Raw genomic sequence first — 13,797 nt, forward strand, 5'->3', positions numbered from 1 at the left:
GGAGAGGTGCTCAATTTGGGCTGTGTCCCATGCGAATGGTAGTCTCAGAGTCACGTAGCTCTGTCACGATGGGACTCTGGACTATGATTTGCGCTCAAGGCTACGTTTAGACAGGCAGCCCAAATCTGATATTTTTTCCACTAATTGGTCTTTTGAACCAATCACATCAGGCTTTTTTTTTTTTTTTTTTTTTTTTTTTAGATCTGATTGGTCAAGACCAATTAGTGGGGAAAAAAAGATCAGAATTGTGCTGCCTGTCTAAACACACCAACAGAGCCTGATTCAGTTGAAATGAGTGCAGACCTTCACATGATTTGTTAATTGACGTCAAATGGGAGACTACCACGGTTCAAGCAACTACAATGGATGTGTAGCCGGGCCAGTGCAGTACAGCTCTGCTTGACTCGGCCCAGTACAGGTCCAATTATTTCACTGTATGCAGAGTGTGAAGGACATCGTAGTGAAAGACAGGGAGTCATTGTATCAGAGTGTGAAGGACCTCGTAGTGTGAAGGACAGGGAGTCAATGTATCAGAGTGTGAAGGACAGGGAGTCACTGTATCAGAGTGTGAAGGACCTCGTAGTGAAGGACAGGGAGTCACTGTATCAGATTGTGAAGGACCTTGTAGTGAAGGACAGGGAGTCAATGTGTGCAGAGTGTGAAGGACATCGTAGTGAAGGACAGGGAGTCACTGTATCAGAGTGTGAAGGACCTCATAGTGAACGACAGGGAGTCAATGTGTGCAGAGTGTGAAGGACATTGTAGTGAAGGACAGGGAGTCAATGTGTGCAGAGTGTGAAGGACATTGTAGTGAAGTACAGGGAGTCAATGTGTGCAGAGTGTGAAGGACATTGTAGTGAAGGACAGGGAGTCAGTGTGCAGAGTGTGAAGGACATTGTAGTGAAGGACAGGGAGTCAATGTGTGCAGAGTGTGAAGAACCTCATAGTAAAGGACAGGGAGTCATTGAAAAATTGTCTTTATTATCTGAAATTTGAATAATTGACCAAACAGACATTTACAACTACGAGACTAAAATCTTTGTTGTTACCACAACACAAAAACACTTATCTGTTTGTTATGTTTTGTTGGTTAGAGTGATCATGAGAGATGCAGTTCAGTAGGAGACCTGTAGCGTATGTATTGTAATTGCACATCATCCTAGGCTAACTAAACATCATCCTAGGCTAACTAAACATCTTCCTACGCTAACTAAACAGTATATTTACATGCTAACTACATCAAAGTCCATATATACAAAAGGTAGAAGTCAATATATGGCAGCACAGTGATCGTTCTGGTCTGTCCTGGCACCACAATGGTGGAAGGAGCTTCCAATTAATGTCAGGAAAGCGGAGTCACTGCCCATATTCTGAAAACATCTGAAAGAGTATCCCCCCTCCCCAACACCCACCCCCTCTTTTCTTACTAGCACTGACTTTGCTGATAGCTACTTTAAGAAAAAAAAATGTACTTAATCTACCACGACTGATATGTGGCTGTCTCACCTAGCCATCTTAAGATGGATGCACTAATTGTAGGTCGCTCTGGATAAGAGCGTCCACTAAATGACTCAAATGTAGATGTAAAATGGCATTCACCACTCCTTGCCAATATTCAATGCCTTCATATCAGGCAATTCAGGAGTGACCTGGTGTCTCAAGGAGGTTTCCACCTGATCAACGTTTATCCCACAGTCAGAGCAGTGGTATGACTTCTCACTAGTGTCCAATTGATTGTGTATCTTTCGATTTTACAGGTTTACAAAACTCTTTCCATACCCAGTACAGTCATAAGGACTTTCTCCAGTGTGGATTTTCTGATGTGCTCGAAGGCCAGAGATCTGCCCGAAACGCTTCCCACAGTCAGAGCAGCCATAGGGTTTATCTACAGTAGAGCGCATGTGAGGAGGCCTGTGTGTCACCTGGTGTGTTTTTAGATAATCTACCCGGGAGAAACATTTCTCACAGTCAGGGCATTGATACGGTTTTTCTCCCGTATGTTCCCGCTGATGTCTCTTTAAGTGTTTCGCGTGGGCAAACTGTTTCCCACACTCAGGGCAGACATGAGGCTTTTCCCCAGTGTGTGTTCGCTGGTGTTCTGTAAGGTTACCTAGTTTGCCAAAGCTCTTTCCACAGTCAGAGCAAAGGTACGGTTTTTCTCCCCTATGTATTATTCTCTGATGATTTTTCAATTGGGTCGAATTATTGTAGCTTTTATCACATTCGGGACATTGGAAAGGTTTCTCTCCCGTGTGTGACATCATGTGAACTTTCAACCGATCTGATCTTGTAAATTTCTCATCACAACGCTCGCAGTGGAAAGGTTTCTCTCCCGTATGTAACCTCTTGTGTTTTTTCAAATTACCTGCTGAAGAGAAACTTTTTTCACAGTCAGGGCAGTGGTGAGGCTTCTCTCCAGTGTGAATCCTTTCGTGTGCTTTTAAGTCCTCTTCTATGAGGAAACTAAGACCACAGTTAGAGCAGAGGTGAGGCTTCTCTCCAGTATGTTGTTGTTTATGTCTCTTAAAGGGAATCCAAGACGTAAAACTTTCATTACAGTCTGGACAGTGGTGGCGGGGCTTCTCTCCAGTGTGTGTGTACAGGTGATGATTAAGACCTGTTTGTGTTGTGAAACTTTTCTCACATTGAGAGCACTGGTAAGGTTTCTCACCAGTGTGTATGCGCATGTGTTCTTTAAGATGTGATCGTTTTGTGTACCTCTTTTCGCAGACGGGGCACTGGTGAGGCTTTTCCCCAGTATGCGTTCGCTGGTGGGCATTAAGGTTGCCCAGTAGACCAAAGCTCTTTCCACAGTCAGAGCAAATGTAAGAAGATGCTACATGCACTGCTTTCTGGTGAACTTTTAATTGCCTAGAATCATGGAATTTTTTTGCACAAACAGCGCATTCGTAAGGCTTCTCTTCAGAATGTATCTTCATATGATCTTTTAACTGGTCCGCTCTGGTGTACTTCTTATCACACTGTGGGCAGTGGAAAGGTTTCTCTCCTGAATGCAAAAGCTTGTGTTTCTTTAAACATCCCGCTGTAGTAAAATTTTGCCCGCAGTCAGAGCAGTGGTGAGGATTCTCTCCTGTGTGAATCCTTTCATGTGCTTTTAGATCTTCTAATAAAGAGAAACGAACGCTACAGACAGAGCAGTGGTGAGGCTTCTCTCCGATGTGCTTGTGTCTCTTATATTCGATTTCATTAAGGAAATATAAATTGCAATCTCCACAGTGGTATAGTTTCTCTCCAGTGTGTGAGTACATATGGCGCTTAAGATGGATTTGTTTTGTGAAACTCTTTTCACACTGAGAACAGTGGTAAGGTCGGTCACCAGTGTGTGAACGCAGGTGTTCTTTAAAGTGTGAAGTGCTATGGTATTTTTTCCCACATTCAGGGCAGTAGTGAGTCTTTTTCCCAGTGTGCGTTGGCTTTTCGGCAATGTGTGTTGGGCTTTCCCCAGTGTGTGTTTGCTGGTGTTTTACCAGCTTGTCTTGTTGAGCAAAATCTGTTCCGCAGTCAGAGCCGAGGTCAGCTTTGTCAACAGTATGGGCCGTCTCCTGACATTGTTCTTCTACATTTCTGGAACTTGGCGATCTATTCTCCGAAACAAGTCGGAAGTTAATCTTCTCTTCAGTATGAGACATCATATGTTCTTTCAACTCATCTGAAGTACTGTACCTCTTCTCACATTGCAGACAGTGGAAAGGTTTCTCTCCTTTGTGTAACTGCATGTGTTCCTTCAAAGTTTCCTCAGCGGAGAACCTTTGATCACAGTCGGGGCAGCGGTGAGACATCTTTACTTCATGTAATAACAGGTGCTCTTTAAGATTTGCCTTCATTTTAAAACTCTTCTCGCATTGACCACATTGGTAAGGCCGCTCCCCAGTATGCGTCATGATATGAACTTTCAACTGATCTGATCTGGTGTATCTCTTGTCACAATGGGGGCAACAGAAAGGCTTAATCCCTGAATGTATACGCTTGTGCTTAGTTAAATACCGTGCTGTAGAGAACGTTCGGCCGCAGTCAGAGCAGGGGTGAGGCTTCTCTCCAGAGTGCACTGGCAGGTGTTGATAAAGATTTTTACTCTTTATGAAACTCTTGTCACATTGTGAACATTGGAAAAGCCTCTTTCCAACATGTAATCGCAAGTGTTTTTGAAGACCTGCATTACTAGAGAATTTCTTCTTACATTCAGGGCATTGGTAAGAACTCACAGAAGATAAACTTTCTTTGCTACCTGAACAGTGGGATGACGTCTCCCCAGAGTGTGTGTGCAGGTGCCGTTTAGGGTGTGATCGTTTTGTGGATCTCTCCTTATGTTGAGGGCTGTGGTGAGATCTCTTTTCTTTGTCAAGTTCCTGGTGTTTCTCGCCTGGTGTAGATAATGTCTCCACTGATGAGTCGGAGGACTCGGGACCCTCTCCTGTATGAATGACATCAGAAAAACATATCAGAGTTGCAACAAGTTACACAATATCAACTTTGAAAAGGTGCAACACCCGCTCACCATTAAAAACATATTTTAACTTTTTAAAGGAAAGATTCACCCATTTTGGGTTGAAAGTTGAATAGCTCAGATGTACATGAACACTTGAAATAACCCTGGGAGAAAATAGAACAGTCAAAAAAGGGGTGAATCTTTCCTTTAAAAGCTTGCTGTTTCGGCCTTCATCAGAACATCAAGGCCATTGACGAAGGCTGAAAACATCAAGCTTAATAGGTGTTTAAATATAATAAGACGCTTTTTTTTTAATGGTGAGCGAAAGTTGCGCATTTTTCCTTCTCAAATGATGATCAAATGTCTTGGTTGCACCTCAACTCACGTCGGTTGAGCAGTGAGAACCCCTCCACTTCTTTCCACTAGATCAACTTTGAACATGAGAACAAATCGGCATTATCATGCAATGTGACATCATCGCCCTGCAATGTGGCATCTTAAAAGCAATCTGTTCTCTAATTCATACCTTCATTAGCAAAGACCGAAATCATCTCCTCCTGTTCTTCCACTTTGATGTTGAATCTCCGCCCCAGCATAAACCTACAGTCCTCCAGCAGCACTGTTGCCTCCTGCTGCAAAGACTGTGTGCCACTGTCACAATCAGGATCTAGTGACTCCCTCTGCTCTGGTATAATGAGCCACTCTGGAGCTGGATCCGCCAACTTCCTGTTATTAGGCAACCGAGATCCTCCCTCCTCATTCGGTACTCCGTCGCAGCTTGCTTGAGAGGTGTCCACCTCTGCTGTCGCTGATTGGCTGGGACTCGTGGGCACACCCCTGGCATCTACCTGTATTCCTTTGATGTCTTCTTTCAGTTGGAGTAACCGAGACATTCCCTGCTCATCTGATTCCATTAGATTTACATTTTCACAATATTCCCCTACTATACGACGCAATGAGCGTTGCGTCTTTCCTTTGACTTCTGACCCATCTTTGCCTCCTATTCCAATACGTTCACACAGGTAACGTAAATTGTCCTCGGTTAAAGTATATAAACTCAATTCGATTTCATCCAACAACGTTTCCCTCTCTCGACTCATATTGTCCTACTCAAGTCATGTGGCAACCTTCGACTGGTCAGCCAGCTAGCTCCTCCAAGGTCTCGGACACTCTGCACACTTCTCTTGCGTGATATGTGCTGATGCTCACATGAAAATAAAGCTGTGCTGTGCTGCCTCCAGGGTAGACAGGAGGTATCTAGGACATGGCCTCGCTCTCCTGAAATAAAATCACACAGAGAAGGGGAATGAAAATTCCAGAATGCCTTGTTGACTTGTTACCCACAGTGACATAAAAACTTTGCTTTTTTTAAACAATAATTATTGATTTGTTCCTGGAGTGCCAAAGGGTAGGCAGGATAAGGCTGCCACCTAGCACAGAATTTTCAGAGCTAAACTGACCAAGACGCACCTCCAACAACGCATTACACCTCACACAATTCTGCCCCAAAACAATGAAAACTTTTCACCCAGTGGCATATGCACTATTTCAAAATTTTAAAAGGCTCTCGCGCATCTGAGCTACCTTTTTTGCAGGTGCATGGTAACAGTTTAATAAAATGAGGAAAAAAAGAAGAAACCAACACACTGCTCTTGATTGTATCCCTGATCTTTAATAAGCTTTACGTATGGGCCTCACGGCCTTCGTCAGAGCTTTACGTATGGGCCTCACGGCCTTCGTCAGAGCTTTACGTATGGGCCTTCGTCAGAGCTTTACGTATGGGCCTCACGGCCTTCGTCAGAGCTTTACGTATGGGCCTCACGGCCTTCGTCAGAGCTTTACGTATGGGCCTCACGGCCTTCGTCAGAGCTTTACGTATGGGCCTCACGGCCTTCGTCAGAGCTTTACGTATGGGCCTCACGGCCTTCGTCAGAGCTTTACGTATGGGCCTCACGGCCTTCGTCAGAGCTTTACGTATGGGCCTCGTCAGAGCACGTATGGGCCTCACGGCCTTCGTCAGAGCTTTACGTATGGGCCTCACGGCCTTCGTCAGAGCTTTACGTATCGGCCTCACGGCCTTCGTCAGAGCTTTGCATCGGCCTCACAGCCTTTCAGAGCGTATCGGCCTCACGGCCTTCGTCAGGTATCGGCCTCACGGCCTTCGTCAGAGCTTTACGTATCGGCCTCACGGCCTTCGTCAGAGCTTTACGTATCGGCCTCACGGCCTTCGTCAGAGCTTTACGTATCGGCCTCACGGCCTTCGTCAGAGCTTTAGGTATCGGCCTCACGGCCTTCGTCAGAGCTTTACGTATCGGCCTCACGGCCTTCGTCAGAGCTTTACGTATCGGCCTCACGGCCTTCGTCAGAGCTTTACGTATCGGCCTCACGGCCTTCGTCAGAAGTTTTACGTACCGACCTCACGGCCTTCGTCAGAGCTTTCGGGAGTTTTTTAAAATTAGTACCCTTATGTAGACCTGGCCCCACCCACATCCGTTCCACGCATTGAATGGGGTTGGAATCGAGGGAGAACAAATAGGTGCTACTAAATATAACAATATACATTTCTTAAATACTCAAATAAAGTGTGTACATAAAACGTATTAAACACGTCTGTAAAACCACATTGAGGACATCGACCTACCAAGCAAATTTCATAAATCATTGGGAACAGTGGAAGAAAAACATCTGAGTAATCTGACATAGAGGCATGTTCATAATATAGTTCATATAGTAGTTCATATAATATAGTAATAATATAGTTCATATAGTTCATAATTCAACATAACATACATAGGCATTTCATCATGTAGACCTCTAGGAAATAATGTCTGGAGGGTGAAAATCACAAAACATTCCCTTTAACTCAGAGTTTTATTAATATCTCCTCCCCTGTCTGATATCTTAACTTTCTCTACGCCACAAAATCAAAAAAAGGTAGAAATGCCATGTGTTAGGTCATTAAAATGAACTGCGACTGGATAATCCCTGTCATATGTCCTGATTTAACTTTTAAATTTAAAGATTCTCTGTTTGAGAGAACAAGAGGTTTTACCTATAGAGCACAGCCCGCATAGACATTTAATCATGTAGATAACATGGGGGCACATAATAATGGCACTAATTTGGAACTGTTTTCCTGTATGTGGGTAGAAGAAATATTCACACTTCATCATATTGTTGTACTGCATTTATAGCTACCATTCGGGAAGAAGGCGTAAGAGAGCTTGGCTGATTTTCTTTTGTGGCTGGCAGTTGACATGGACCAATTTATCATGTACATTGCGACCTCTCCTAATATACAGTAAGTGGTGGATTCTTACATTCAGCTGGCAAAGCTGTGTCCGATGAGAAAATATGCCAGTGTTTCTTGACAGCATCTCCCACTTTCAAAGTATATGTTCAAAGTATATGTGGTGGTGAACATTACAGTGTTCTTTAGCTCTAGCGTGTATTTTTTGAAGCAGTTCATCTCATGTTTCCCCAATGCCAAATTAAGAGTTTTTTTTTTTTTACCTTTATTTAACCAGGCAAGTCAGTTAAGAACACATTCTTATTTTCAATGACGGCCTGGGAACAGTGGGTTAACTGCCTGTTCAGGGGCAGAACGACAGATGTGTACCTTGTCAGCTCGGGGGTTTGAACTCGCAACCTTCCGGTTACTAGTCCAACGCTCTAACCACAAGGCTACGCTGCCGCCCCTCTCCACACATTGTGGAGAGTAACCTCTTTTTAGAAACCTATTGTTCATCTCCGCTGCTTTTTCTAGATTGTCCTCTGTGGAGTGGCGTATATGCGCCGCAGTCTGAAAAACGGGCTTCGCCGAAGTCCTCTTTTTAATGGCTCAGGGTGGAAGCTGTCGCCTTGTAACATAGTACTTCTGTCCGTTTCTTTTCTATACAGAGTTGTAAATAGGGTTCCATTTGATTTCTCAATCCACATGAGAATGAACACGTTTATTGTCACATTCAATAGTGAATTTGAGATTGGGGTCAATGTCATTGAGTAATGCCATAAAGTCTGACAGCTCTGCCAAAGTCAGGAGCGCAAAATATTTATCTTGTCCATGCCCAGCGCGCCTCTCCAGGGTGCTGTTGGAGAGACGCCGCGCTCCACCACCACTCAAGTAATCTAATATAAATCATGTAGCCTATAGTAGAAAGAGTAGCAGCATATGTGGCCTTTCTATATCCTACAGACTGGAGAGCATATTTATGACAATGTTAAGTGAAACACTGTTTTTCTACATCATGCACGTGTCGCTGATCAAATAGCCTAAACGGTGCCGTATCAAATATGCTTCAATTTCAATATGACTTAGCACTCACCACATACTAAAAAAAAGGTCAGGTCGAAATGAAAACGGACGATATGGAATGAAAGTAGGCTATTGACCGGGAGTTTTACTCCTTGGGCTAAATTATTTTTAAAAAACAGTGATTTTAATTGTAGGCCTATTCGTTCTTTTTTTTACGAGCTAGTCATAGCAAAAAAATAAAATACTTTGCTTTCCCTGCTGTGTAAACACAATGATTCTCATTGCAAATGAGCTCAAAATAACTCCCGATATACTTGGGTAGCTGATATGCTGATCAGAGAGACAAAACTATTAGTCTTAAACTTTGGTCAGGATTCAGGACTGGGCTAATAATGCCAATACAGCTGCCTATGTGGCATGGATAGGTATTTATAAAACTGCATTGCGGCCGACACTATTATATTTTGCGGGGATAGGAGGAGCGGCGGCAATTTTTGGTGCTTGCCTAGGGGCGGCAGAATGGCGAGGACCGGTGTTGTGCAGAAAATCTCCCCCCTGCCAGAATCCCCCCACCTTCTAATTTCCTTCATTTTGTGGCTAGAGTCAAATACTTTCTGTGGCACACATCAGTCAAATACTTTCTATAGAACAAAATGCACGTCAGGATAGGCAACCGAAATTAATAAATGTGTGTTATATTAAACAGAAGAAGTCAAATGTTGGCAAGCAATAAACATTTCAGAATGGCTGAATTATGATCTTTACAATTACAAAAGTACTGGTCGAATAAGACATGGGCGAGATTAAGAATTTTGGCAAAAATATTTATTTATAGACCAATACAAAATAAGTAGCGAATTTAAGTACGGGCGACATAGGGGAGATTTTCGGCACAACACCGGGCCCGACTGCAGGGTTGTGTCAACCAACACCACATCAAACACCAGGCCATTTACCTAATGCAACACACCTGGTCTCCCAGACCTAAAGCAAATAGGTTACCAAGTGAATGGGGAAACAAGAGGCCCCCGTGGCATTCAGGACCAGTGTTCCCTGCTGTTCTGAGCCACATACTAACGTTCGCGTGCCAGTGTATACATCGATGCAACAAGACCGAAACGATGAAGTATCTATGAATATTTCACTCAACAGCTTAACGATTTGAGAATATGTGAAACTACCGTACAGAGAAGCTAAGTATTTGCTATCATGTTTTCGGGTTCAATTGCCTGTATAGCCAGCTAGCTGTTAGCAATACTAGCTAGGTAGGTAAGATATCTAGCGTCCTAGAGTCGAACAATGAACATATTTTGACCACGTGCACGCGGTCTTCATTGGTAGGTTAGTTTCAGGACTGTAAATATAATGGACTTGTCCTTGCAAGGCAACATTGAGCAATGTGTTTAAAAAGTGTACAAATTAAGCTATGAATCAAAGTCGGACCTTTTTTTACGTACCTTTTACCATCAGCGTCTCCTCAGCAACACTAAAAGAAAAATACTTCCGGGTCACGGAATTCGACGTTTTCAAAAGAAAAGTCCCTAATGTAATAGAAAACTGTCATTAACCTGTAATTTGTCTAAAACATTAACAATAACTCATATTTGTTCATATTTAAGTGGCATTTGCATTACATTTTGGGCTTTAAAATATGCCTGGACACTATATGGTACAAATATAGCAGTGTACAGGAAAAACGATTCTTTGTGCAAGTGTAAAGTGGTGTAGGGAGAACACAGGAGGGTCTGTAGAATCTATATTGTGTAATTACTTGGGGCGTTGAATCATGGAGTGTTGCTGGCCTTAAACTGTGGTCAAACAGCTTAAAATGGGTTGCCTGGATACTATATGGTACATAGGGCACTGTACAGGAAACATGAAATAGATTATGTCCTTAAAGCCAGGGTTCTGTCTACTTAGAGTTCCTAGAATACAAAACAGGTGAGTTTGAACACAAAGCTTGGTTATAAGAAGCTTTATGTTGATATTTGAATCGAGACACACATATTAGCACCATGCCCAGAAACACGTTCTACTCCACCCACTCAATTGGTTCCAATGCAATCCACTACAGGCCTATAAATTACATATTGGCTTATAAGTATTCAGACCCCTTGACTTTTTCCACATTTTGTTAGGTTACAGTCGTATTCTAAAATTTATTAAATTAACAAGGCAGCTCCCACAATTTTATCAATTTCTCTCAGCCAACCAGTCATTTGTGTACATGCTGTGCTTGTGTGTCCTTCCCTATAAGCGTGCTGAAAGTCTGTTGTCAATTTGTTTACTGTGAAATAGCATTGTATCTGGTCAAACAACTTTCTCCAGAAGTTTACTAAGGGTTGGTAACAGGCTGATTGGGCAGCTATTTGAGCCAGTAAAGGGGGCTTTACTATTCTTGGGTAGCGGAATGATTTTTCCTTCCCTCCAGGCCCGAGGGCACACGCTTTCTAGTATGTTCACATTGAAGATGTGGTAAAATTGTCAATCATACTCAGTAATTTTACATCCAGATTGTTAGACCCCGATGGCTTGTCATTGTTGATAGACAATTTTCTCACCTCCTCCACACTGACATTACGCAATTCAAAAGTACAATTCTTGTCTGTCATAATTTGGTCCGATATACTTGGATGTGGTGTCAGCTTTTCTGGCACGTCAGCCCTAAGTTTCTTGCTAATGAAAAAGTAATTAAAGTAGTTGGCAATATCAGTGGGTTTTGTGATGAATGAGCCATCTAATTCAGCTCGAGATGGCTTTTTTCCCCAAAAATGTCATTTAAGTTGCCCCAAAGCTTTTTACTATCATTCATTATATTTTATTTGTTTCATAGTGTGGTTGTTTATTCTTTTTTAGTCACATTTCTTTTGTACGTTTGCCAATCAGTTGTGCTACCAGACTTATTTGCCATAGCTTTTGTCTCATCCCTCTCAACCATACAATTGTTTCAATTCCTCATAAATCCAAGGGGATTTAACAGTTTAAGTCAGTTTTTCTTAATGGGTGTATGCAAATGAGTAACTGGAATAACAATTTCATTAATGTGTCAAGTGCAGCATCTTGTTGTTCCTCATTACACACCACAGACCAGCAAATATTATTTACATCAATAGCTGAAACAAGGAAGTAAAACCATTGAACATTGTTATGTAATATGACTTCATTTTTTCTGTTCAAAGACCAACATCTTCCACTGTGATGTTGACTTTCTGCTCCAGCAGCACAGTTAACCTCTTAAAGAGTTGGCCAAGATGCCATCTCTGGAGCCTGCTGTACACTCTGGGCTCTACTGTTACAACAAGGACCCGGTGACTCTGTAGGTTGTCTCAGTTTGGAAGGACAGCGGCAGGCTAAGCAAGTCCTCAATCTCCTGAAATAAACACACACCCATATATATATATTACACAAAAGGAAATCAATATGCCCCTAATGGGTTTCCAACTCTAGAGTTAAGGTTGAATCATTTCTAATTCCCAACATCTCCTTCTCAGTCCATTTACAAGTGGATGTTCTAGGCTTCTGAAGTTGTGCTTATCTTTCTAATCTCCTGTCAGTTTAAGTCTTTGACAGATTACTCACCCTTCTCACTCTGCTGTGGTATGAGTCACGGTGGAGTTGACTTTACCTCCTGCCTGTTGCTGAGAAACCAAGCCCCTCCCTCAGTCTGTATTCCTTAGATGTCTTCCTTCAGTTTGTGTAACCCGAGACATTCCCTGGTTAGTTGGCTCCAGTAAATCAACATTTTCACAATATTCTTCTTATTTTACCCAATGAGCGTTGACTCTTTCCTTTCACTTCAGATCCATTTATTCCACAACGTTCAAACAGGTAAAGTACATTGTCCTCAGTTTAAATAATCAGTTCGATGTCATCCAACAACGTTTCCCCTATCTCGATTTTATGTTTCCTACTCATGTTGCAAATATGTGGCAGGGCTCACATGAAGATCGATCCAAGTGGTGCTTCCAGCATTGAAGGAGAGGAGCAGGTTGAGGTCCTCGCTGTCTTCAATGTAAGACTACGCTATGAACTTAGAAGGTAGTCGGTACACTCAAACACACCAGCAGCATATAAGCACGAGGTAAAGCTCTTTACCACTCCAAAGGAGGACACAGTAACTTTTGAGTTAAATGTATATTCTAATATGCAATACCATCAAATGCATGCGGTAAAACAATGCAGGAAATTGAAATGCGTCTCCCATGACAACATTTTAACAATAGGCCTATGTTACGATTTGAAGCTACATCATTTTGTTAACAAAACAAAAAATGTCTTTACATTTATACAAATATATAATTAAGCAAGTCCCATGTCGTTTTGATCACAATAAATAATAACATTACCTAGGTTCTCTGGCTATCTAACTAGCTAGGGTGCAACAAATTAATATCGAATCAATACATTTCAAGCAAAGTTTTGCACAAGACTGTAAATCGCTAGGTAAATAACTCACCATTTAAACATTTTGAGCATTTATGAAGCTTTATCAGTAGTACAAATGTGTCCATGGTTGGACTCAAAGATGGTGGAGGGCATTAGCGTTTTATCAGCAACAATATAATAGTACTTCCGGGTCACAGAAATGAGGAACAGCCCACAATAAAAGCCAGGAGTCAGTATTCACGTCATGAAGTAGTCCTCTAAATCACGCCCACCAATGATGAGATAAATGGTAAAGCCTTTACTAGTGTTGTCCAATAGTGACATAACAAAAAAATATAGACATCAAATTCTTAAACCTGATAAAAGCCTTTAGATACAAATACTTCATTTTATATGAGAGGACAAACATACAAAAGGTGCAGCTCTATCTGGGGAAACTTACTTATTGGATTTTACTTTCATAAGAAATGTATTCACTTAGTCATTGCCGTACTTTATAATGCGTTATTAGAATTGATTCAGGTTATTGTTAGCTATTATACAATATACATTCCCATTTGTATTAATTTAGCTCTTATCAAGAGCGACTTGCAGCAGCGAGTGCATACGTGGTTATCAAACCCGCAAATCTGGCGTTGCAAGCACCGTGGTTTACCAACTGAGCCACACCGTGTTTATAAAAGTGTTACAGGTTTGACCAAACTTCAGA

The 13,797-nt window shown here is 42.1% G+C and overlaps 1 protein-coding gene across 2 annotated transcripts; it reads right to left on the reverse strand.

Annotated features, from left to right (window-relative positions):
• Positions 1–1,419: 1,419 nt before the first annotated feature.
• LOC112247631 (zinc finger protein 850) lies at positions 1,420–10,210 on the reverse strand. Of its 2 annotated transcripts, XM_024416441.2 has the most exons (4): positions 10,160–10,210; positions 4,974–5,725; positions 4,833–4,878; positions 1,420–4,432 (listed from the first exon to the last, which is right to left on the reverse strand). In XM_024416441.2, the coding sequence occupies exon 4, from the start codon at positions 3,900–3,902 to the stop codon at positions 1,752–1,754; it is 2,151 nt and encodes a 716-aa protein (XP_024272209.1). In that variant the 5' UTR covers positions 3,903–4,432; positions 4,833–4,878; positions 4,974–5,725; positions 10,160–10,210; the 3' UTR covers positions 1,420–1,751. The 2 variants fall into 2 exon arrangements, with proteins under 2 accessions (XP_024272209.1, XP_024272208.1); XM_024416440.2 differs by lacking the exon at positions 4,833–4,878.
• Between the last annotated feature and the right edge of the window lie 3,587 nt (positions 10,211–13,797).

This window comes from Oncorhynchus tshawytscha, linkage group LG08 (genome assembly GCF_018296145.1).
Source record: "Oncorhynchus tshawytscha isolate Ot180627B linkage group LG08, Otsh_v2.0, whole genome shotgun sequence".
Classification (NCBI taxonomy): domain Eukaryota; kingdom Metazoa; phylum Chordata; class Actinopteri; order Salmoniformes; family Salmonidae; genus Oncorhynchus; species Oncorhynchus tshawytscha.